General features: G+C 44.8%; 1 protein-coding gene across 1 annotated transcript; it reads left to right on the forward strand.

The window, feature by feature from the left end:
* The first annotated feature begins 617 nt into the window (after window positions 1–617).
* LOC142814395 (malate dehydrogenase, cytoplasmic-like) lies at window positions 618–25,880 on the forward strand. Its single transcript, XM_075893133.1, has 4 exons — window positions 618–905; window positions 8,426–8,689; window positions 9,365–9,697; window positions 25,407–25,880. The coding sequence occupies exons 1-4, from the start codon at window positions 618–620 to the stop codon at window positions 25,686–25,688; spliced, it is 1,167 nt and encodes a 388-aa protein (XP_075749248.1). The 3' UTR covers window positions 25,689–25,880.
* Window positions 25,881–26,232: the final 352 nt, after the last annotated feature.

A 26,232-nucleotide genomic window follows, 5' to 3' on the forward strand; every position in this document is an offset into this window, starting at 1 on the left:
ATTTCACTTTTTGTTCTTTTAAAAATAGGTTCTCGATCGGTTTATCACATATAGGCTACTACTAGATTTCATGGCTAATCCCCCAGAGTGGGTATGTGCCAGTACGTACAGGCAACAAACAAACAAACCCAAATTTTATCTCTCACTGAATTCGTACGCGGCGTTGCGACGCAAGGAGCACATTACACATAAACGTATTTGCGTATGCGCCCTACTTCACGGCCCGCCTATCAGTACGATCACCACCACTCTCATCATCACTGAACTACCCATTCATCGTCATCGTTGCAGCAATTTCTTACAAACTGCACCTTCCTAATTTTCGCATTGATATGCCGACATCTTTCCCTATAAATCTGCTTCATTTTATCATACACCGGACCATCCTCATGACCGCAGTTATTTCTCAGAATTAGCATCGCTCAAACCACCATTGATATCACCGAGACCGAAATCAAGAGAGCTGCCCCCACCTTCACCATCCAAAGGGCGCAGCCTTATAAACATCACCATCATCAGCCTCGCGAATACTCTGGAATTGTCTGGGAAGAAACGAGACGCCATCTGTTCAAATAGCAGTGTGGTATGAAAGAGGTGGTGTAAGACCCGGAGAAGACATGGCGCACCACCCGAACGATTCCCAGCTGCAGCAGCCGCAAACCAAGTCTGCCGTCGTAGTCACTTACGACAAAGCGGAGGCCCAGCAGAGGGATGAACTTCATGTGCTGATTACCAATGCTACTACTCCGATGGCGCACACCATCGCGTCAGCCGTGGCCCAGGGCTACGTGTTCGGCTACGAGCAGCCCATCATTCTACACCTTCTGGGTGGCAAAGAAACCAAGGGCATGCTTGAGGGACTCGTGCTTGAGCTGCTAGACTGCACGTACCCGCTCTTGAGGCAGGTGAGCACAAAATATTATTCTATTACGGTGCTATTTGCATCCTGATATCTTTTAGTATTACTCCAACTATAGTCCCAACTACTTAATTTGCCATACTTTACAATTTCGTGCGGGCATGCAGCGCTACCGTCGGCCCAAAGTCGGCATGATTCATCGTCTCCCACTGCTATAGATGCCTGCAGGATCAGCGGCTGCAACTGATCCCCGTAGCGTCTGGGAAGTGAGACAATGAAGTAAAAGGAAGAAATGACCACCGATTTACTGTTCGGTTACCGTGATGAACTAATGCCATCATGTTTATATCACAAAGTCACAATCGTTTCTATAAAATATTGCCACTAAGTATGTTAGCCAGCCTTTTCTAGCATTCAACTGAGAACAAAAAATAGATGACTTACGACTTTCAGTTGTGTTCAGCAAGTTCATGAGTAACCATACGCCTTTTAAAGGAACCCTCACAGGGAAACCTGCTTGCGACTTTTCTACTGTAATTTGTAGCTTTCCGTATTTTAATGCCGTAATTGAATCATAAATACTCCGAAGCATGGTATAATTTATGCTAATTCAGAACAATAGTTTGCGTCAGTTCGAAACGCCCGCTGAAATACCATTGGAAACTAGAGTTTCACAGTGGGGTAGCGCGTGGGGCTACGTTCGCACAAGCTTTGGTGACACTGCGCGTGTCTGTTTTCAAATAGGGATACCTATGGCCGGTGAAGAATGAAACGATGTGACTGCTTCGAGCATGTCCCTTTCAGAAAAAAGAAAAGCATTCCTGGCATACGCAGCTAAAGCCACCTTGGGAGCAGCCCGACAATAGAACGAGAGGGGTGACGAACAATAGTCCTCGCTGGGGGCAAGTCGGGCTATTTTGAGTGCTGTGCCGTCAACAGTACTTGCTAGATTTCTGCAACGTCTCAAGGGGATCACTGGCCAACGTTAAACCGCAGAAAATGTCGAATGCTCCAGAATAGCCGAACAAGCACGCACCCTCTCTTTAAATCCAAATTAAAATATGTCATAGGCAACACTCGTCACTAATAATCAGGGCAGAGTGCCCCCGCACCCAGGCCTCTCAAACAACACAGGCATCTCGTGTTTCCAAATTTGGTGTCAAGGGTCCCTTAAGAACGTTGCCCTTCAATGGCACGGCTTGTCACTCAACTACGGCAACATGTCGCGTAACCACACCGTGATCAACAAGGGCCCAAAACAAGGACAACATTGTTCAAAGCTAATGAAAGATGAACTGAGGTACAAAAAATGCACAGCACACTCTTAGTCACATCATAATGTAAACATTCGACAGAAGTCTGTCAGCTTGGGTATAAAAACTTGGAGATTATTTAAACTCCAACCAAACGTTTTTCAAGAAACCCGACGTTTCGAAACTGACTTTGTTCCTGTCTCAATGGAGACTGCAGGAATACGTAGCAGCGGCATCTTCAAAGCATTCGCGGGATGGATTATGACCCCCACTCTCTCTCTCTCTCGTTTTGCTGTGGAGCACCGTCTATGTGTGTACACTGGGGGAAGGGCTCCAAGAGAGCGGTTGATGTTTTGGGCTGTCGCTGTATATGCCACTACTCGAGTAGTAAGTAACCTTCTCCTCCAGTTCGTCTCACTTTCAAGGATCGACGTTACTTCGTAATTCATCCTGTAGTCCAACGTCTCAGCATGCTCGTTTGTAAAGCTTCCACACATCGTTGGCGTGTTGCTTGAGCCGATCCGGTAGGTTTTTCATTTCGCCGATATACGATGAAGGGCACTCGGCACACGGAAGCTTGTAAACGACACCAAGAGTCCTGTCCATTGTTGGCCGGTCTTTCGGGCGGGCGATGAGGCGGCCCAGCGTGCACGAAGGCACGTGCGCGATGCGAGCCCATTCCTTCTTGAAGAACCGCGCCAACATCTCGCTGGTTCCCTCAACGTATGGGACCGGTACGCGTTTCGGAGGGCTGTCCACTAATGGTGATCGCGGTTTTCGTATCCTCTGTTACTCTGCGCAGCGCCTCGAATGAAGTTTTTTCGGTATCAGCTTTTTCTGAGGTCCGCAATTAGGTGGACTTTTTCTTTCTTTCGCTCCGTGTCATTAGAGCATAAGTTCTTAGCTGAAATTCTGGCTAGATTAGACGCCAGTAGGCAGGAAATCAAGCTAACCTATGACCGCTTATTATAGTTCGTTACGCGGCTCTGTAGCCGTGTCCCTTAGTAACCAGCCCAATTGGAAGTGGCCTTCAGAATAGGCGGTACCAGAATAAGCCGCGATTTTAAGTCAATTTTTCCTGGCTAGGTACGGCCTGCAGTAACGCACGACATTTCCAGGTGGCGTGGCCCTGACACGGTTTCTCGCCGTTAATGCGGTGGTAAGTATGTCTATAGTTAATTAGACAACCTTTGGTATCAAAATTATCTACATGTGCTCAATTAACATGCAAAGCACACTCAGCACTGGAATCGAACTCGGGACCGCATGCACGTGAAGCAGATGTCTTACCCATTGCACCACAGCGCCACCGCATGAAGGCGAGTTTCTTTTCTTTTTTTTTTTGGGGGGGGGGGGGGGTATATAGTTATCAAGTGGCTCTTCGCAAGCCGTCAGCGGAACTTTGAGGCTTTTTTTTTTGCCATATGCACTTTTTGGCGCATGCATTTGATCAGTGAATAGTTTGTAGGGCTTCATGAAGTCGAGACAACCATGGGGAGCGCTTTCGGCTCTGACTTCGGTTCGTAATGCGCCGCTCCGCAAGAACTATTAACGTCTGATCAGGTGTCGTTTTAGTGCTTCCTCGTGATTTATTAATTGATATGGGGGTTTAACGTCCCAAAGACCATCCTATGATTATGAGAGACGCCGTAGTGGAGGGCTCCGGAAATTTCGGCCACCTGGTGTTCTTTAACGTGCACCCAAATTTGAGCACACGGGCCTACAACATTTCCACCTGCATCAGGAATGCGCCACCGCCATCGGGATTCGATCCCGCGACCTGCGGGTCAGCAGCCGAGTACTTTTGCCACTAGACCACTGCGGTGGTACAGTGCTTCCGCGTGAAACGCGGGTGTTTTGCTCACCGAAATTCACGGATACCAGCGTGACGAGCCTGTGTTCGGCTGTCGAAACCTACGTATCTTTTTCGCACGTGCCCGTGCTTTGAGCACTTTCGCTTTTTTTGTCGCAAGGTACACGCCTGTCAGTGACAGCAGCCCATTCTCAGCTGTTTGAAGATAATAAGCTTTCGCTCGTAAACGTTGCATGGGTATTTTAGAGTGTCTACTCTAACACTTGCATTTCGTACGCGCGAATCACCATGAGCTACACGCTGGGGCAGCAGCGCCTTTTTAGCATTTCGATGATTACTTATTTCCGCAATTAAAATGTATGCGCATTATTTCTTGATATAGAGTAGTTTTTAATCATTTTCAGTCTTTACCTGATCTTATAGGTCTAGAAAACCATGGATAGATTCACACCTTTTAAAAAGAATAAAAGTGCGTGATAATCTGTTTAGTGTATTTATCAGAACAAAAAACTTGGACACATTAGCTACATACAAAAAAAAATTAGAAATAAACTTGGCACTATTATTAAACAAGCGCGTTTCGCGTACGACGAAAATATGTTTGCTGGTATATCGAATGACTCCAGAAAAGTTTGGAAAAAGGTCAATGACCTTATGTGCAAAGATGATAAATAGGTTATATCGAAGCTCGTGATAGACGGTGAACCATGCTCAGGTCCGCCACTTGCAGATAGGTTCAATGAACACTTCCTTAGAGTTGGCGATTGTGGGACTACTGCTTGGGAGATAAGCAATCATACTTATGTAACTAACGACATTTCATCCTCTGTTTTCTTGTTTCCCACATCCAAATCCGAAATATACAAACTGTTGCAAAAATTAAAAAATAATTGTGCATGTGGCGTAGATGACTTAAAACCCCAGCCTATTAAAGCAGTTGCCCATACCATAAGTAAGCCGCTTTCACATATCGCTAACACAATTCTTAGTTCAGGTATTTTTCCTGATGAGCTAAAGATTGCGAAAGTATCTGTCATCTTTAAAGGCGGTGATAAAAATGACCTTAATAACTATAGGCCTATCTCATTATTACCTATATTCTCTAAAATATTTGAGCAAGTTATCAACCTACGACTTTCAAATTACTTATTGCAAGAAAATGTGATAATACAACAACAATATGGCTTCCAAAAGAAAAAAATCTACTGAAACATCACTACTGGATATTAAAGAAAAAATACTTGAGAATTTTGAACATAAATTACTTACCATAGGGATTTTTCTCGACTTCAAAAAAGCGTTCGATTCGGTTAAGCACCATATTTTATTACGGAAATTCCCTTCATATGGAATTAGAGGAAAGGCTCTAGAACTTATAAAAAATTATCTAAGCAATCGGCAACAGTATACCAGTCTCGGCGACACTAAATCAAACGTAGGTAATAACAGTTGTGGCGTTCCACAAGGATCAATCTTAGGGTCTTTGCTATTCTTGATTCATATCAATGATTCACCTAACATACCGCTAACACCCGATGTTGTTCTCTACGCGGACGACACCAATACATTCTTTGTCGGTAATTCCCTTAATCACCTTGAACAACAAGCAAACCTGTGGCTGACACATCTATCTGACTGGCTTAAGTGTAATGGATTAGAATTAAACACCAAAAAAACTAAATATGTTTTATTCCGCCCACGCAATAAGGCTATCACAAGCGAGCCTACAATAATATTTGAAGGGCAGAAAATTGAACGTGTCGCAGCACATAAATTTCTTGGGATACTTTTTTAAAAACACTTAGACTGGTCCTTACACACCAACCACGTTCGTACCAAGATTTCCTGATCCACGGGTATAATCTGCAAATTGCGACAACTCCTCCCTCTGTGGTTGAATAAACAACTATATTATTCCATTGTTCACTCACATCTCCATTATTGTCTTCTTGTATGGGGGAATACGACTAAAGAAAACACTGACAAAATTCACACCTTGCAAAAAAAAGCTATATGACTAATATCAGGGGTGTCATTCAGGCATCATACCGCGCCTCTCTTTAAGGAACATAAAATACTTACGGTAACCAACGTCATGAAACAAAAATTGGCACTGCTTATTTATAAACAGGTACGAACTGATTGCTCAGAGTTTTATCAGATGCATCTCCCGAGAGATGACAGTCACAACCTACGGCACAGGGTGTACACATATGAGAAACCACGTACAAATTACGGCACACAAAAACTATTGTATCAAATTTCGCATTTCCTGAACGAACAACCGATTGTAGCTTCTCTAATTGACAATACAGTCTCATATGACATTTTTAAAAAGAAGATACAGGAAGACTTTCTATTTACACAAACGTAATCACCGTCACCATCTTTGTCTCATATTCCCTGAAGTATTTTCTTGTATAAATCACATTAACGTTTGCTTATGTTATCCAAACTGTGTTTCATTTATCGGTCAAACATATTCCTTATTTATGTTGCTGTCTTTTGATTGTTGAAATCTTGTATTCAAATTTAGAGTTTCTTCAGGTATTTTACATGTCTTACATTAGTGTTTGTTTATGTCCTCTACAGTTTGCTTCATTTGTCGGACACGCATGTGCTTTATTGATTTCATTGCCTGCGCAAATTTTCGCTCATTTATGTTTTCCTGTACATGTTTTCCATGTAGAAACTTATTTATGCTTAATTTCTTATGGACTCTTTACTTTACACTGAGCACTGTGTTAATTTGGTGGGTTTCGGGTTTACAAGGGGCAGGCGCTTTTTCAGGCTTTTTTGCCTTTTCGCCGGTCCCCTAGGCAAATTGTACCTTTCTTCTTTTTTTTGCTTTTGCCTGAAATAAACTTCAACTTCATTTATTGGGAGTGGCTACTCTTACCTTAATTCAGCATCACACCGCCGTTCAAGTGAAGGCCCAAACGCGCACCAAGCTCAAGTATGACGTACACAAATTAGCGGCCGACAGGTAGGTCTCCCTCCAAATAAATAATGCTTTTGCACATCTCTTTCACGAACGTCCGTGTGCAGTTGGGGTCAAGAATAGGTGCAGAATGAACCTTAATTTCTTTATTGTTACTGCATGCACTTGCTTTTTAGAAAGTGGTGATTATAATACCTGGTATATTTCTTCTACATCAGTACAATGGTTGTCTTGGTCATGGTTCACTGTTACGGATACATGCTGGAATATGAGATCTGTACTTAATATTCAAAAGAGTGCGCAAATGTCGGTGGCATACGCTCGCCTGCTGAATTCTGCACCTGACCTCTGACTTCTGTACTTGATGTTCATCAAATTACGCCACCACTAATCAAATATCATTCAACCAATTTTTAATTGTGATCTTTCTCTGTCTCGCTGCCTTTCATTTGTTTCTTTTTTTTTCATGCTTTCCCTAAAATCATCAGTTCAACCTGTTTTGTATAACACGAGCATCAACGTACATATATGCCAGTGTTTCATTAAGCTGTCATGCATGCCGCACCGCGAACACTGAACTTCTCAGCTTCCGCTGTTGTCGCCTCTGTTTTCATTTTCTTTGCTTCCCCTCCTTCACGCGCGCGCGGGATAACATGAGAGGGTGCGCGTCTTACTTTTTCTTCTCCCCCACCCTCCCGACACCATCCCTCTTCACCGTTCAAGGTGCAGTCGTTGTCGGCGCTTCATGTCAGCTCAATCCTTCTTTACCCCCGAACCCAAATCCAACAAGAGAGGACTGGGAGGTGGCCCTGCTCGGTTGCCAGGACCTTGCGGTCCAACGAGCCATGGCCCAGCGTGCCAGGACAGAGGCCATGACCAATGAGGTCCCTGACTAGAAACTCCACCTAGTACTGCATGGAGGCTGACCCACTAGAGGCTGGTCTCCCTGGCAACTTCTTTTTTTTTTTACTTCTACTACGGCGCCGCTTCCGCACACCCTTTTGCTTTCTTCTCACACGTATCCGTGAACGGGCCGCATACGAACTTCGGCCGCTTATCAGTGATTGCTGTAGGCGGCATTTCTCAAGTTAGAGGCCGCCTAAAAAGAGACACTTATATGTCTCTTCGCCGGGCTGTCTACAGCCGTGATAATAGACAGTACGTAGGAGCGCGCCGCCTGTATGTCACCCGTTATCCGGCACCGGACTGAGTGTGTACAGAAACAGCCCAAGATTATATATATTACTTGATATCGTCCAAGAACTTTCAAGCATCCGGCTGACACCCGCGTCATGCGACGGAGGGACCACTACCATGGTAAGCACGCAGTTACCAAGAGGGTCGCTGTATTACCGTGCTAAGTACTTCAAGTCTTACGGTAAAGCGAAGCTGCTTTAAGCATAAAACTAAAGCTACACCAAGATCTACACAAGAAGCGCATTAGCGAAGAATTTTCATTCCAAACTTTCATTTAACCAAGACCGCTGCAAATTTCTGGATACCTTATGCGTAATAGAGCAGGGGAATGGGTATCGCAACCATTGGTCTTCTTTCTTAAGGTTGTGATCACGTCTGTGGACGACGCAGCCTTCATGGGCATCGATGCCACCTTCTTGCTGTACGAGGCCCAAGGCGCTCCCGTCAATCACGGAGTCCAGCTTTTCCGTCGCTATGGTGCCGCCCTCGAGAAGTATTCCAAGAAGACCGTCAAGGTAGTAGTTTGTGGCTGCCAATCCGCCATCAACGCGTATGCATGCATCCAGGCTGCGCCTTCCATAGACAAGCGCAGCATCACTGCTCTCACAAGGCTCGAACACAACCAGGTAAGAGCGCAAACATTCCTAAAGCTAAGCGAAAATTGCACTCACGAAATTGACACCTGTAGTTTTTCACACTCCACAGGTGGACGGTACAGTGACTTTTCTCGCACTTCGTTTGTTGGGCTCCCAGCGTTATGGTAACTGACTTCCCATAGCAACTTAATTATAACGTCGTATATTGGCGCTGTTTCAAGCAGTGATAGAATGCTCCAAATATTTAAACTTTTCCGTGAATGTTATGCTCAGCTCTCAGTCGTATTCCTGTATTAACAAGGCGCCCCGCCATGGTGGTCTAGTAGATAAGGCACTCGGCTGCTGACAGGCAGTTCGTGGTATCGAATCCCGGCTTCGGTGGCTGTATTTTCCAGGGAGGTGAAAATGCTGTAAGCTCGTAGGTTCCGATTTGGTTACAAGTTAAAGAACGCCAGGTGGTCGAAATTTCCGGAGCCCTCCACTACGACGTCCCTAATCATATGGTGGTCCATAATCATATGGTGGTATTTGAACATTAAACTCAAAAGTTATTATTGTATTAACAAAGCCTCGGTCTAGGAACTCCATCGTCATAGATGCCTACAGAAGGCACCCTATATCCCTTTAACGGTTCATATTTACATTGCAAATCAACGGAATATTTCCCAAAGGGAGTAGCTCTATAATACCCAAGCATTAAAATAGTGGAAGAAGCCTAGGTTGCGGCAAAGCCCGCATGAAGTTTCTTTCCAGCAGGCTCTTGCCCAGATCGCCTCGAAGCTGGCAGTGGCGCCGAACAAGGTCCGCAACGTAGTCGTCTGGGGAGGTAAAGGCCGAGTGCCGGACGCCTACAACGCAGTCTTCCTGCACGGAGACAACCTGCTTCCGGTCGCCGAGACTCTTAAGGACAACTACTTGAGCGGCGAGTTCATCGAGGTCGTCAACAAGCGCGCCCGCGATATGCTCAATGCGCGCTCCAAGTACCCGTCCCTCTCCAAGGGAAAGGCAGCCTGCGATCACATGCGCGACTGGTGGCAGGTATGATCATTACCTACAGTGCATCACTGCGAGCTTGTTTAGCAGTTATATTGAACGTGTCGAAACGCAGCAACATAGACATGATAAAACTAAATAATATTTCATCATATACTTCTTTATTTATTTATAGTTATTTCATTATACTTTTTGAGGCCCAGTGACCCTCGACACACAAAAAAAAAGTTGTGTGCAGAGCAACGTCACCTGAAAAAAGCCCATGAATCACTGGGCTTAAAACATTATCATAATACTCGTAATCATAAATTTCCAAACAAGCAAAAAGACATGGTTGGTCCCAGCATGATAGGAATCGGTAGAGTACGGAAGTAAAACATTTCTTTGTAGAGTTAGTTACCTGTTCACTGTACAATCATGAGAACAGTAAACACAGCCACAATAAAGTCGTACGAATGTAGCCCTCACCAATAGAATTCCAAATGTAGTAGCAATGTGCTGTCTGCCAGGACCGCGCCACCAGCGAGGCTGTGCAAAGGTGCTGAAATGCTCGGTCATAGCGTTACTGATGCCCGTGATCTCAGGAATGGATAACGTTGAAAGCAATGTGTGGGAATCGGCTGATCTTCTTCACAGATGTCAATGAAATCCAGAGGCAGGAAAGGTGCAATGACAAACAGCGGAATAGTCAAGCACATGTAAACACAACTGCTGTCGGAGTTCTGAGTACATGTTATTTATTCAATTTAGGGCATGGCCCTTTTTGTAGTCTCTCCTGCTGAGTGAAGTTTAAGCGACTGATTGGGGAGACACCGCCGACATGGCGATATGGAGTAGCGTTCAACTCAATTTTCTCGTGGCCGGAGGCGTCCTAGATGCACAGCTCGTTGAGAAACGGGACATCTGCAGACCTCCAAAAATCTGAGTGGATGCAAAAGTCGCATGTTCAGCAATCCAAATTTAAAGAAAAACTTAGCAACTCACTTTCCCTGAAGCAGTGTGCTGCGGTTTATGCACGATCTAGTGGCTAGGTACTCGGCTGCTGGCCCGCAGGTCACGGGATCAAATCAAAGCTACACCGGCTGAATTTTCGATGGAGGCGAAAATGCTGTAGACCGGTGTGTCCAGATTTCGATGCACGTTAAAGAAACCCAGGTGGCCGAAATTTCCGGAGCACTCCACTACGGCATCTTTCATAATCCAATGGTGGTTTTGGGACGTTAAACCGCACATATCAATCAATCAATCATTCAATCAATCAATACGGTTCATACACGCAGGCGTGGACGGTCTTTAGAACACAAAGAAAAGCCCGCGGAGGTAAACTTCAAAAGTGCACAGTAATCATGGCACTATGTATGAAATGTACCATGAAGAACACAGTGAGCAGAAAAACCTGCGATGACAGCATTGAAATCCCGCTGTAGGGTCTATAGTAACTTTTCCAGAATGCCTAAATCAAACGCTGGTAATGCAATTGCGGATACTCATTGCTTGCGCCAAAGCGCATATCGCTAGAGTGCTCTATCGTACGTGGCCTACTTGACAGGATATAGGGGTCGCTTCACAAAATCATTCGGAACGAGTTCGATATGTCTGCCACGAAATAGCAAAAGGACGCCTGTCGTTTTTTACCTATCATGCTCGCTAAGCCTGAAGCTGTATGCGGCGCGACCTCCACCCACTCTCTGCGATTATGTCACAGACGAGACCCGGTGAGGTCGTGACAATTAGCCACCAAGCCCGGGTGCAATCTCGGCAGCCTTCATTCAATAGCACTTTCATCCAACTTGCAATGGTAAGACGATGGATTCACGTGATGGTGGTCAGATGATGGCCGTAGTAAGACGTCGATGTATAGACGGTTTTCCGCAGCGGCGAATGGGTGCTGCCACGTTTGAAAACGTGATCTGATGGCCTTCTCCGCTTCCGGGCTGAAGGCCAGAAAGGTGGGCGCAGCGCTAAGTCCGCGACGCCCGCTTCTCCCTGTAGGCTGCAGGGCAACGTCCACCACATGCCTTATTGCGGCCATCTAATAGCCTTCTTTTTTTCACTTTTCCACCGTCGCCGATGGCCGGCCGCTTTTCGCCGCTGCTCCCGGGATGAAGGCTAGCAAAGCGGGCGCAGCGCATAGTCCGTGCCACCCGCTTCTCGACGTAGGCTGAAGGGTAACGTTCACCACACGCCACATCGCAGCCGCGCCACCGAGGAGAAGGCCGTGGTGCTTTGATGCGGTGGCGCCATCTATTTTTGCTTAGAAAAACTTGCTGCGGAAAATCATCTATAGCAGCCCACAACGACAATTAAAGAAGCACACTTTCGAGGTACAAATGTACACAGTGAAAATTTTTACACCCAGAAGGGTGTAAATGAGCTTGTCCCGTGGACGACACCCTAAGGGTGTTAATTCAGCACCTTCCAAAAAGGGTGCTTTACCATGCACCCTTAGAATAGGATGTACATGTAAAAAAACTGTAGGGTGTTACGAAAACACCCTTAAGGAAGGGTGCCTTCGATGTCCATCACTTTTTCAGCACCCTCTAAGGAGGGTGCGAGAAGGGTGCACAAGGGTGTTGAGTGCCCATGGCAGGGGTGGCAGTATTCTTTTAGACTGCACTAATAGATATCAGCATGCACTGATTACACACTACTTGAAGAAAGTGGTCCAGATTATCGATGGTGTGCCACCTGTCGAGCTCTATTCATTGCGTGTGGGAAAAAATATAAACGCGTACAATCGTGTATGAACTTGTGCTGGATCTATATATACTTCACAGTATATGCATAATGCGCGTTACCGAAAATGAAGCCTTGCTGCCCTTGCATATTGCGTTTATTTAAAAGGCAAATAAAACATAAACTTTTCTTCTGCCACACAATTTTTTCACCAGATATACGTTCACGTATACGTACACTACACATGCAATACCTCAAATGTTTATTATATTTTTTCAGTTTCACTTTATTGACAATTCTTTGCAACATACAATTACACTGGTTTCAGTTTAGTATACTGCTTCAAGTACATAGAGACTACATATGAAATACACGCTAATATATCCCCATAATTCTTTCAAGTATCTACAATCCCAGTGGTTTCCAGTTTAATACTCCATGTACACAACCGGTTAATAGAATTTAAATACAGGCAAATATATACTTATGATTCTTTCAAATATAAACAATCACCATGATTTCACTATATACGCCTTCATGTACACAATCGTTCCCAAGAAGTGATGCACACAAAAATATATATGGATAGTGTTTTCAAATGTATACAATCACAGTGATTTAAGCTTTGTATTCCTGGATGTATAACAATTGGTTATGAGAAATGATGTCCATGCAAACATATACGGGTTTTCGCACATATAACTTTAGCGAATACTTAAGAAACCAATACAATGATCAGAAACACAATAAGCTAAAAACGAACACAAAACTGAGTCAGGACACACAAAAAACAAAAGAGGTGATGCATAATTATGGCTAATGACACAGCTGGGTCACTTTATGCCAAATGTCCTAGCCATTTTGGCAACCATCTCGAATGTATTAAAAAAACTCGTGCTGCATTGAAAATAGTGAACTTCTGGAATATTTAGGAGAGGAAAAATATTTGGTCACGTGGCTGCCTTCTGAACTTCCTGAAATGCCGTCTAAATGTTGTATGTGAAAAATTTTATTTTAAAAGCACCGCTCCTTCTTTCCATACGAAACTCGGTCTACGTGTTACGTAACAAGAGCTTAATTTGGGAGAGTTGGTTCATCGTGGTTGTGTGCTAGTCACAGCGTGGCAACTTTAGGAAAAGACAGAAAGGAGAGGAAAGAGCACCGACTGTCAACTGAATTTAATGAATGTGCTACGAGCGCTTTTATACGGAGTACAAGAACCGTGTTCATGCGCGACGACACGTGTGAGCACTACAAAATAATCTTAACTGTGAAAAAAATACTCCCTCTCGGAAAGGATAAGTGAACGTGTAGTGATGCACTGATTTTTGGTTTACCTGATAAAAAATACTTCTACAAACGTTAAATTGGCATTAAGTAAGCCTATTCTCGTGACGAATGGGGCAAGATTGACTATTCCTGTTGCTGTTTAGTACACACACTTTTGAAAGCTTGCAAGGGGTGGAAAACAACACGTTAATATCATATCTGCTGGCTATATTTTTAATTGTGAGGCACGTGATGTGGTATAACATGCAAATGTCATTGTTTTTCGTTGGTCCTGTCTTCTTTAACTTTACTTTCTGCAGGAGGGTTTTGCAAACGGGTGTGATGATTCTGTTGGGATACCCAGCATCTTGTAGTCTTTTAATCTGGTTTTTAAGCCTGACCTCACCCTTGTGCTAACATGACTTCTGAAGGGTGGCCTGAATACATGTGGTATCAATTCCTCTTTCTACTAATTTTGAATGCCCACTATCAAAAGGCAGAACATTCTTAGCACTCTTGGGCTGATAGCACCAACCAATTCCCCAACAGCATCATCACACTTGTTTGCGAAACCCTCCTGCAGAAAGTAAAGTTAAAGGAAACAGGACCAAAAGAAAAAGAGAATGACCAATCACCTTTGCATGTCACACGATACTACGTACATAAGGTGTCTCACAATTTTAGGAAAAGAGCCAGCAGATATGACATTTTTGTTTTCCACCTTTTGCAAGCTTTCAAAAGTGCATGTACTTACAGCAACAGGAATAGTCAATCTTGCACCATTCGTCACTAGAATAGGTTTACTGAATGCCACTCTAATGTGTATGAGATACCGCTAACACGTGGAAAAGTAAACATAGGACAAACTGGGCAATGCTTCAATGATCAACCAAGACAGAATGCTTTAAATGTTAAGAAGAGCTATAGTAGTCTCATGGCCGGACACCGTAAAGAATGTAATTGTAGTCCTAGGTTTCATAAAACACGGTTTTTGAAAAAAAAGCAAGCAGAACAATGAGAGATTTTAGAACTTTATCAGGAAGGCCAAGGATCAATGCATCAGTACACCTTCACTTATCTTTTCCAAAAAAGAGTATTCTTTTCTCTGTTAAAATTATTTTGTCATGGTCACACATGTGTTGTTGCAGATGAGCCCTGGTCTTGTGCTCAGTATAAAAACGCTCGTAGCACCTTCAATAAAATTCAGTTGACAGCGCTCTTTCCTGTCCTTTTTGCGATAAGATTTTTATTACAGAAAGAATTTCATTTTCTTACAGTTTAGGTATAATGATAAGTTTTCATTGTATCACAACATGGAGCAATTCGCATCTCAATACGGACAAAAATCACGCTTTTGTGAAATTCGTGATATTTTTTCGTATATTTCAGCAGCTTGAGAGGTATAAAGATATTTTTTCCTCAAAATAAACCTTCTGTGGAGTAAGTATTCACTGCTCAGATATTAATACAAAGTGCAATATTGCAATAAAAAATGCCAATATAACACATTTTGGCTTTATTCTTGGAAGCGAACGTGGCAAAAAAATTGCACTATTATTATTGAGCTTCAAATACCTTACAGAAGCACATTTACTTAACACGTAGACCGAATTTGATTTAGAAAAAATAAGCGGTAGTTTTAAAACAAAATTTTCCACAAACAGCACACAGACGGCATTATGCCAGGAAGTTATAAGCCAGCCACATCAACAAAACTTTTTTTCTCGCTGAAATATTCTGGCAGTTCACTGTTTTCAACGCAGTAAGTCAGCGCATTTTTTTTTAAGATACAATTCAGAAGGTCGCCAAAGTGGCTGGGACGTTTGGCATGGAATGGTTCAGCTATATTTAAGCAAAATATAAAAAAACAATATTTGTTCATCTACCATGACCACACTAGAAAAAGTTGTTCAGGCATTGTGACACTAAAATTTTCAGCGTCATACTGCCTGAACAACTTCTTTGATAAACTCCAAACTCACGCCGAGAAAAAGCCGCTCAATCACGGTGGTTGTTAAAGGCCTTGCGGCCGCAGACAATGTTGAAAATAAAAAAAATCAACTCATCAGTGCTGTCACTCTTTCTTCGTCATTACTGACACGGAAGATTTTTCGGTTATCCATGTGGAGCTTCAGGAAGTAGGCTTGCTCTAGGCTGGGGCCGGGGTAGACTACGCAGGACGTCAGCGGCACCCTCTCATCCTGTAATAAGAGCAAATATGACTTCTCATAAAAGGATGTTCGTGCTGTTCTGGCAGCACCATATATAAAGAATGTGTAGTGTGTATCCTTCGAAATGGCGTGTAATTGACATTACACTGAACTCGAAGCATACAACCCATACATTCCAATAATTTCGTATGATAAAGATAACAGTTTTCCAGCATACAACAAATTCCCGAAATGAGGTGAAGTGTAAGACTACAGCTCAAAAATGGCACCTACGAAAGCCTGAACTCACCTAAGAATCAAATTCCTTCTAGGGTAGTGAGCCAGTGTGAACAACAATTCCTAAAGTACAGCGTTCAGAACATGTAGCATTAATCAAAACGCACAAGAAACTCACCTCTTCATGTACAAACAGTGAAGACATCTCTGCTTTCTCTTTTACATGAGAACAAATGATCTTGGGCGTGGCACTAGCGAAGAGGTCTGCAAAAAAAAGTAAAAGATTTACTGACTTTATTCACGCCTCTAACAATCTGAGGAATTGTTACGTCACCAATCAGTGCAATTCTGACTGCCTCTATAAGGGCATCAAAAATGAACAATTTTCTCGTTCTTTCTACCCTCACAAGACGCTCCGTCAATGGAATCTAATCCAAATTTGACGCTGTGCTTCCTATTTGCCTGCTTTCTAGACGTAGGGCTGCGAACATGTGTTTTGTGCACCGAATCTAGCACAGAAATTCGTCATCTATAATTCAATCATCTTAATTCATTGTAATTTGATAAAAGATGTGATAGCTCGTCCAGTTTTTAAAGAGTTGCGCGCCTGCAATAGGCACTGCCTAGCACGTATGAAAGTATTTCTTTAAAAAATTTTTTTTCAAAGCTTGCTTTCAGAAAAAGCGTCTGGCATATTTCGACAACTAAGCCCATCCTCTGATGGCAATCAGGGGCACGCTATTAGCGATTATTGACCACGGTATTTACAAACGTAACCCGTGCCTAAATACTCAGTTAAACACAATCAAACAAGTAGGAGCGCTCGAACGACACCAACGCGCGCGGACGCCGTCTACGTTGCAGCAGCCATGGCTTATGCTAGGGCTACCGCACATAGCTCTCACAGTCACGTATACTCTCTCGATTCTGTGATAACGCCGAACGTTATCGCAGATGAAGGCAAAGCACGAAAACAGCAAACAGAAACGAGGGAAAACAACGCACGGCGATGGCCACAACAACGCGCCTTTGGAAGTCTGCTAGATCTTTCCCTGTTGCTGGTGACACTTGTCCTAAATAGCTTAAAAGAGCGAGGCGCACGTGCTGGGAGCATCGCGGCATATCAGCACCTCCACCTCCAAGCCATTTTGTACAGTGCGCCTCTGTACATATTTTTTTTCTTTTTCTTTCTTTTTTACGCTTACACCTACAGAAGCACGTTGCACATTTGAGTAATAATAAAAATGTTATTACGATGTAGCCCAAAGCACATCTTAAAATAATATCAATCACGTTGTGCAGTGTAGAGACAATGTGCGATCAGCAACTAATCCCGCCCTTGTTAAGTGATCACATCACTCACTGTATGAGTGATGCAGGCACTTACACAACATCGCGCATAGCAGTGTGAACTCGTTAAGTCACATGTTTAATCGGGCATCTGCAACAGGCCCGCGAACGCATGCTGTTGTAAATGGCTGGCAGCCTACTTCGGCAGAGCTGCTGCAGGCGCCCAGCTAACGCTGTATGATTACTACCTACGAAAACAGTACACTCACCGTTAACAGGCCCACGTTGTCCGTGTCCGCCACTCCATGAATATTCCTTAATCCGAGCGTCACTTCGAACACGGTGTCATTCGTGACCACCATTGAATATGCGCCTGTTCGTAGAGCACACACAGCGACCAAGACCCCAGACCAACGCAACGCATTTGAAAGACGATGAGAAAGAGAGAGCAACGTTGAGAGAGAGAAGGAGGAGGCACTGGCGGCGGCGCCGCAGCTGTCGACGCAAGTGTTCGGTGACGCAACTATTCGCTTATCTACGCCGCCGTTGTGGGAGCAACGCTGGCCGGGGTGAGCGGGGGGAGGGGCGGGGAGGAGCGGGAAACCCGCCTAGACGGCGCTGAAAGGCAAGCGCTATGGTGCATACGCGGACGGCTGTTCGACACGGAATGACTCCTTGTGAACGGCAACTCTCCTTCCAGCCAGTCGCACAGCGACGCAGGTTATTTACCAGCCTCGGGTTCTTTGAGTATTTTGACGGAATGCGATTGCAGTGGGCGAAAAATAGTGAAGCAAGACTTGTGGAAAACAAAGTGCACCATGGAATGGCCAGAAACAATAATTATTTCGTCCTCGTGGCATTAGCGGGAGAGCATCGCTACACCTTTTTCCAGAGGAATTTCTTTTCGCATTGTCTGTGTCTGGCAATTCCGCGTATGGTGCCGCAAACACTGAATACGTAGTCGAAGCTGGAACAAATTAATCCATCCGCGGATGTTTAGAAGGCTTGTCACGCACCACGAAACGTGCCGAGGTTGTTATAACAAACTTTTTGCTGACCACATGATGAGCACATAATTCCATATGGTTGCCCAATGAGCTACCTAAGCACCTGTAGCAAAGGCAGGGCACGTTCTTGTTAAACGTTGTTAATATAAACGATGGTTGTGCATAAGTGCAGTGACAGCTTTCCGTGTGAATTGGTCATAACCCACGTTTTCGAGCGTAGAAGCGCCTCAGCGGACCTAAGCAGCTACCACAGCAAGTTCGTAAGCAATGATGAGGTACGAAAATGTGCAGCTGTTTTCCATGTACTGAATAGTCCGTGTACAGTGCGTTGACCACCGCCATTTCTTAAGCCACCTCCCATATAGACTCCCAGTCTGAACAGGTGTGCGACCTTAAACACTAAGAAGCAGTGCCCCCCCCCGCACACACACACGAAATTTGAGGGCACACGGGCTGATACACACGCATACTTATTCACAGGCGCACACACATACACGTATACACACATACGGCAACACACGCACGCGACCGTAAACGCACGCATGCATGGGCGTACACATGTGCACAGGCGCACTTAACACAAGCACGGACTCGCACATACACGCGCACGCACACATGCACGGGTGTACACACAATCGCGCTTACACGCGAACACATGCGCAGGCTCACGCACACACACCCATACTCGGGTGAACATTATGTTCCTGTATATAATCCACAGCAAACATGTAGCTTATAACCAACGCTAAGGTGAGCTTTCGTAACGTGGATTGCAGTTAATTGTCATTATAGATGAAACGCGATTTGCTTCTGCTGGCATTCTGCTGTATTCGGAGAGCACCTTCACACGTTCTAAGTCTAGGCCGTCATTTAACGCAAGGTCCACATATTCGTGCAGTAGCTACGCTGCTCGGCCGCCAATCCGAAGGTCGCGGGTTCGATGCCGGCCATGGCAGTCGAATTCAGATGGAGGCGAAAAGATATAAGCCTGTGCACTGTACGATATCAGCGCCCATTAAAGAACACCAAATGGTCAAAATCTCTAGAGCTTTCCACTACGACGACCCTCATAATCGTATCGAGGTTTTTGAGACGTAAAATCCCAAATATTATATTTATGTGTTCTTATGCTGCATATTCCATCTGATGAATCGTCACCTACACCCTTCTCAGGCACAAAAGCACCCTTAGAGCCTATTTTAGGGTGCTATCGAGGCAAGCACCCAAACAAATGGGTGCTTTTTTTTTCAATCGACCATTTATGGGTGTTAAAGAGTGTTGCAAAAGGTGCTTTCTCGTAAAAGCACCCTTTTTACACCCTTTTGGGTGTAAATATTTTTACTGTGTAGGAACAACTGGTGCACTCCCTGTGGCAAGGTTCACACGCATACGTGGATCATATTCCCAGAAGTTGACCAAGGGGCCGGCGCGTCCAATGAAGTGAGCGGGGCATGTACTACAGCAACGAGCAAACACTCTGCCCACAGACGTGCATCAAGTACAACAAGGTTAAGCACTACTCACAATGGCTGCTAAAAGAACCACGAACCTGCAACACGAAGACTGGGGCCACCCGGTTTCTAGCGACCAGGAAAAAAAGTTCCGCAGCATTGAGAAAGCTAACAAGGCTCGTCCGCATGCCATTCGCTTCCTCGACACAACATTTCACCTAACAGACTACCACACGTCACTGTACCTCGTACCTCGCGTGAACTACCTAATTACGAAACAGTGGTACAGGTCACAGTGTCCTTCTGGACGGTCGATTATTCATTACGAAATCAAAAGAGAAGAACTATCAAGCCACCCGGCCTATTGTCGACCACTAGCTACACCAGCGACATGGGCCGACTTGTCAAATTCTATCGTGGTGATGAACCAATACAATACCGCAGCCCATCTCCCTCCCCCCCCCCCAAAAAAAAACAGATGCAGACTTGCAGCTGATGTCACGGAACTTTTCGCGCACGTAACCAAGACACCTGGTGCTTACCAAATCGAAGTACTTAGCTGACAGCATCTGTAAGCTGCGTACCGCCATCGCTAGCACGGGGATTCGTACCTCACCTGTTGAACGATGGACAAGCACTCCATGAAGAAAGGTGGCCCCACTGCTTCTCGGATAGGTGTTCACCGTGAATCAAAGTTCTTTGTCCAGGCGACGCCAACAGCAGCTGAAGACGCAATAAAAAATAAAAAAATGAGTCCATGGCTGACAGGACTGGCGTCTTCAAGTTCGCTTCTCCAGCGCTAACGGAGATCCTTTACAGCATTAGGTCATTAGTTGCATCGTGAAAGTGCTCAGGTTTGGCGTACTCGTCGTGCATTGCATGTATTTCACAAGCTTGATGATCAAAATAAATCTCCGTTCCAATCTGGTAGTCACTCTTGTACATGTAGAGCTACGAAGTCTTTGCTAGCAACCGGAACACATTGCCGCGTTGTCCGCAAGCTTGTCAAGCACGAAGTCTTTAGAAGTGTTTCTCAGATTTTCCACGTTCACAGGTTGAAGCCTGTTCCTTGAGAGCCGCAAGGTAACACGTGGGCACCAAGTCGTCAGATGCAGCCTCTGTGAGTGCTCGAATACGACAGAAATAGGACACAGAGCTTCGCAGACAAACTAGCAATGTAAAATGGCGATACGGGAGCAGAAAAACCCGACCGCAAGGATCACAATCCCAGTATGCTTGGGTCGATATGCTGCATATCGGCCGCATGCGTCAATTTGTTAGAATTTTTTTATTTGTGCATTGTTCAGTGATATTTACGTCACTTTCACACACTGCCACGCGAAGCCGTTGTTATCAAAGCGATCAGCACGACTGGCAATGTAGACAACAAAAGTTTTTAAAAAAGACGCGTCCGCATGCTGGTGCGCAGCATAGATGCTCTGGAGGATTCTTTCGACAGCAACTGCGTAGTTATCACTGTCGCCTTCGTTTTATTGTTGTAAAATACATAAATCTGCGAAAGCGTTGCGTAATTGATTGATATGAGACGTTTAACGTCCCAAAACTACCATTCCATTATGAGAGACGCCGTAGAGAAGGGCTCCGGAAATTTCGACCACCTGAGGTTCTTTAGCATGAAAGCGCTGCATTAACGCGGGATTTTACAAATTCAATCTGGACGTAGCATTAGACGTTTCATTTATTTGAGGTTTTATTTTCTGTGCGTACAACGGAAAAAATGAAGCAAATGCAAAAGTTCATACAGCCTAATGGAGGCTTTCGCTTCGAAGTACAGTCTGGTACACAAAAAATAAGTCCAAACAACTTAGACGCTAATAAAGAAACAACTTTTTATACAAAAACAAACAACTGTGAAAAAGGTGGTGGTGGTGGTGTTCCATTTTTGTTCTCAGCAAGGCTAGCGAAAATTCGCACTCTGTGAAATTTTCGTGAACCGGGCTCACTCAAACTGAAACTCATGAAAATAATATTCAGCCGGACTCACTCAGAGACATTCTCGTGGCTCGATATGAGCTTGAGTGAGTCTTAGCTAATCATCTTGTGAACGATTTATTCGACTTATGATCGCGTTGGTCGTAAATGCCACAAAATTAATCTGCTACAGCGATTCCATAATGAAATAGTAAATAATTCGTACCAATTTCTTTTGTGTGTGTGTGGGTGCAACGCTCTTCTCAGTTCGCTCCAGACAAGCCAACATCCTTTTTAATCACATTTTCTGTGAAATTCTATCGTGAAAAGAACTAACGACAATCGGTATAAAACAAAGAAAATTGGCACATCCCACATGCCTTGCGAATCGATGGCATGCGAAGCATGCGGAGAGAAGGTGACTGGTGTAATTTTTTTTTTTAGTGAAACGTTACCAAATGATGCTAAACGTATTGTGACGACGTGGGATCGACGATGAAACGTATTGATTGATTGATTTGTGGTGTTTAACGTCCCAAAACCACCATATGATTATGAGAGACGCCGTAGTGGAGGGCTCCGGAAATTTTGACCACCTGGGGTTCTTTAACGTGCACCCACGATGAAACGGAGGTCGACAAATAAATAGGCTTTATCAGAATCTTCAAAATGGCAGACGTCTTCTTTGTTCTTGTCCTAAACCAAGTGTTCTCGTGCTGTCTCTTCGTTCTCGCCGCTGGCACATACGCGCGACGTTATTCCCGTTTCAAAAAAACAAAAAGAAACCCCCCCAAAAAAACATAGTCCCTGTGATGCAGTCTCATGGTGGTTGATAAACTTTATTGTCCGGCAAATTAGTGGCCCGGGCTCAGGTCTCCCCTGTCAGAACGTCAAGGTCTTGCCTCTCCGCCGCTTCACGGGCCTGATGCCCAGAGTTGGTCAGCGAGCTCGGAGCTGCGCAGAGCGGCCTCCACCTCGCCGAAATACCATCGGGAATACATAAAGCAGGAAAAGATATAGTCACTGAAGGTGACTATAGCCTGCGCACTTGCTTCATCCGAAGCACGTGCATAATTTCTGGCGAATGTCTTCGGCGCTTTGATAACTGAGGGTCGTCGAGAACAACCTCGTAAATTTTTTCACGGGTACATATGTCGGAGAACCTTGTAAGGTGTGAAGTATCACCCCAATAGTTTTTCCGGAGAACCCATGATGACGAATGGGTCTCGAGACCCACACTCTGTCGTTCACGTTGTATTGGACGGGTCTGCACCGGAGCTTGTAGTACCGGGCTTCACTGTCCTCTTGGTCAATTATTCGCAATCGGGCAAATTACCGATATTCTTCTGTTCGCTGCGTAAAAACTTTAGCTTCCGCCTCATGGGCCTCGTTTTCATGGGGGAGCATTGCTTCTAACGTTGTTGTAGCATCACGGCCGTAAACGAGACTGAATGGTGTTTTCTGAGTTGTCTCCTGATGAACCGTCTTGTACGCAAATGCGACATATACGGTAGGATGCCATCTCAATTCTCATCTTCTACGTCTACGTACATGCTGATTATATCAGCCAGGGTCCTACTGAGACGTTCCGTCAGCCCATTGGTCTGGGAATGGTAAGCCATCGTCTTTTTTTGCACGGTACCATTCAGTTGCTAAACGGTGTCTAAGAGCTCGGCCATGAACGCAGTAGCTCTATCGGTAATAACTGCTGTGGGAGTGCCATGCCTTATGACAATGACTTCGACGAAAAATTGCGCCAATTCAGCTGCTGTTGCCAGTCCCGGAGCTCCGGTCTCGGCGTATCGGGTGGAGTAATCGGTATTACCGATTATCCAACTTTTACCGATGGTATAGAGACGCTGGAAAAGAACCTAGAAAATCCATACGAATTTGTGCAAATGCAGTTGCCGGCACTTGAACACGCCGCAACAGGCCAGCTGTCTTAACGGGTTATACGCAGAAAATTATACCAATGTTATACGCACAGTTATGTATGTTGAACAGTCGCATCTGTTTTATACAGCTAGTTTTACCGTTTCGTAATGATGTGAAGAACAACATGACTATTACCAACACCAGAAGTGGTAAGCTGAAATGTAGCGCTTGTTCTTGCGAGGTTGGTGGTCCTGGATAAAGCTGCTTAAACGAACTTCAGTTGATGGCGCTCATACAATTGACGTAAACTTGACGTGAGGCCTGGATCAACTGATTACGTATGTAATAATAATTTGTTTGGTAGCACTTCAACAATTTATGTTTCAGCAATATCATGTATGCATACGATTTTTTTTCTGTAGTAGTTGTGAGACCTGGCTTTGCTCTGTGGTAGAATACTTCATTGCCACGCAGAATAATTAGGTTCGATTGCTGCTGGGACCAAAGCATATATTCTTTGCATTCGTTGGGTGTAAGCTGCAGATCTCGGTTTTTATCAACGCTATTGCATTTATATTAGAGTATCTGTGATTGCCGTTCTTCGGTGTAAATAAACTGTGAAATAACTGTGGCGCATGCACATACCCGTCGTAAACGGTTATGTGCCACACGTGTCTGGAGGAAAGGGTTTGATGTACGCGACGGAATGTTCGCATTATGTATGTCATGTCCAGACAGTCGTAATTGTGAAACCCTCTTACCCTATACCAGACTCATTTTGCTCTATCCCTTGATCTTTATAAATCATTAGAGGGGTTTTCTTTATGTGAACAAACAAAAACTCGACCTTTCGCACCTCTCTCGCATTCTTCTCGCGCCTCGCTCGCCATGGAGTCACGCCTATGGTCCATGATGTGCAGAACTCTGTTTAGCCATGCTCTATCAGTGCTGCACCTGTAGACCGGTGTAGTTACCGGTGGTCTCCTGTATGGGTCAGGATTCCGCAAAAAGCCGCTTATAAATTGGGCTCTATTTCTACGATGCTGAACTTGTCCAGTTTAATGCGGTGGTCGTTCACCACGCTATGCTCAGCGATTGTACTCCTTCGTCATTCTAACTTGCAGACATCAGTTTTATGTTGCCGCTGGCTCACGAAGTAGTTCTTCGTTTTCCTCACGCACGAAGCGTGACCATCAGTACGTGCTGCGAGTAAACCAGCACCGGCCCATGCGCTTTCCTTCTGGGCAGCCTATCTTTTGGGCACGGAGAGGTGCAGGGGCCAGCTATACGCCTGCTACAATCCAATTCCATGTAAAGCATGTTTCTACAGTTTGTCGTGTCATATTCTGCGACTTTTTCGAAACTTTGTGTGCTGAAGGACGAAACCTCCCCACATAAAGTCGGCTGTTTCGGAAATTCCATCCGCAATTACGACAAAAAAAGTGGTTCTATTCTTGCTTTCGTCGTCAAATCCTTGACGTGGACAGCTATCCAACGCTGTGACAAAACAATTCTTAGGTGTGAGCTCTGTAGAAATGGCATACTAAATGAGAAAGTTACGAGTAACGGGACACCGCACGTTACCGAAAAATTGTAACGTAAGTACGTTACTCATTACAGTTAAAAAACTGTAATGAGTAGGTTACTAAGTTACTGAAAAAAGCAACGCAATACCGGTAACGTCGTTAGTTGTAACGCGTTACCGCCATCGGGCATGGCCAACATTGGGTCGCACGCAGGTCGGACGAGTTTTGTTTTTACCAACCCATAACGCTTCGCTACAAAAGTCTGCTGTTGAAGTGCTCTCATCGATGAGAGTGCGGTCCTAGCGTCGTGAATATCAAAAGCATGCGTATAAATTACGCAGGGCACTGCCGAAGGCACGTGGGTCTCCATGGGCGTCATCAGCAATGGCGCGTACGGCGTGCCCAAAGGCATCGTCTACAGCTTTCCCGTGCGCATCGACAACAAGGAGTGGCAGATCGTCGAGGGAATCGTCGTGAACCCGCACATCAAGAAGCGCATCGACGAGTCCGCCCAGCGCACAATGAACGAGACGCTCGCAGCGGTTCCTGTAGGGGCCGCCGCCTACGTCACCCCGACAACTCCTCTTAGCGTACGTTCGGGACTCGCCATCGCAGAATCTTGAAACAAGAACTGCTACCACGTACTGTTTAAAGCGTATCCCATGAGGCTGCCCAGAGTCAATGCCCGATGTCTGACGGATGCTCGCAAGGCATCGCGCAGAGCGTCTTGCCATACAGCTTTCGTCAGAAGGGCCAGAAAGTAAACCGTGCGCAGACTTTGTAAGATATCTAGTTACGCAATAAGGCAAGAACTAATTCGCCTTCACCTGAAACGAATGTGTGTCTTATCCATATGCAAAATATGCAAGTGAAACTGTGATCGCAACTAACGTCATAGTGTTGAATGCTGTGCAATAAAACGAGTACGCTCAATATGGGCACAACAAGGAGAAATTGCGAGAAATAACGAACTGGTCGTTGGGAAAACTGCTCTTTTTCGTGGGCCTAAAAATACGCTTGCATGTGTTTTTTTAAGTGAACGGACAAATAACTACAAATGATCGTGCCATACGAAAAATTGAGAATTTTGTTTGTTCAGCAGAAAAATGGCGATGCAAGGTCTCCCGCAGGCCGTATGTGTATAAGCATTGTTTATTCTATCGAAAG

This window comes from Rhipicephalus microplus, chromosome 4 (assembly GCF_043290135.1).
Source record: "Rhipicephalus microplus isolate Deutch F79 chromosome 4, USDA_Rmic, whole genome shotgun sequence".
Taxonomy (NCBI): Eukaryota; Metazoa; Arthropoda; class Arachnida; order Ixodida; family Ixodidae; genus Rhipicephalus; species Rhipicephalus microplus.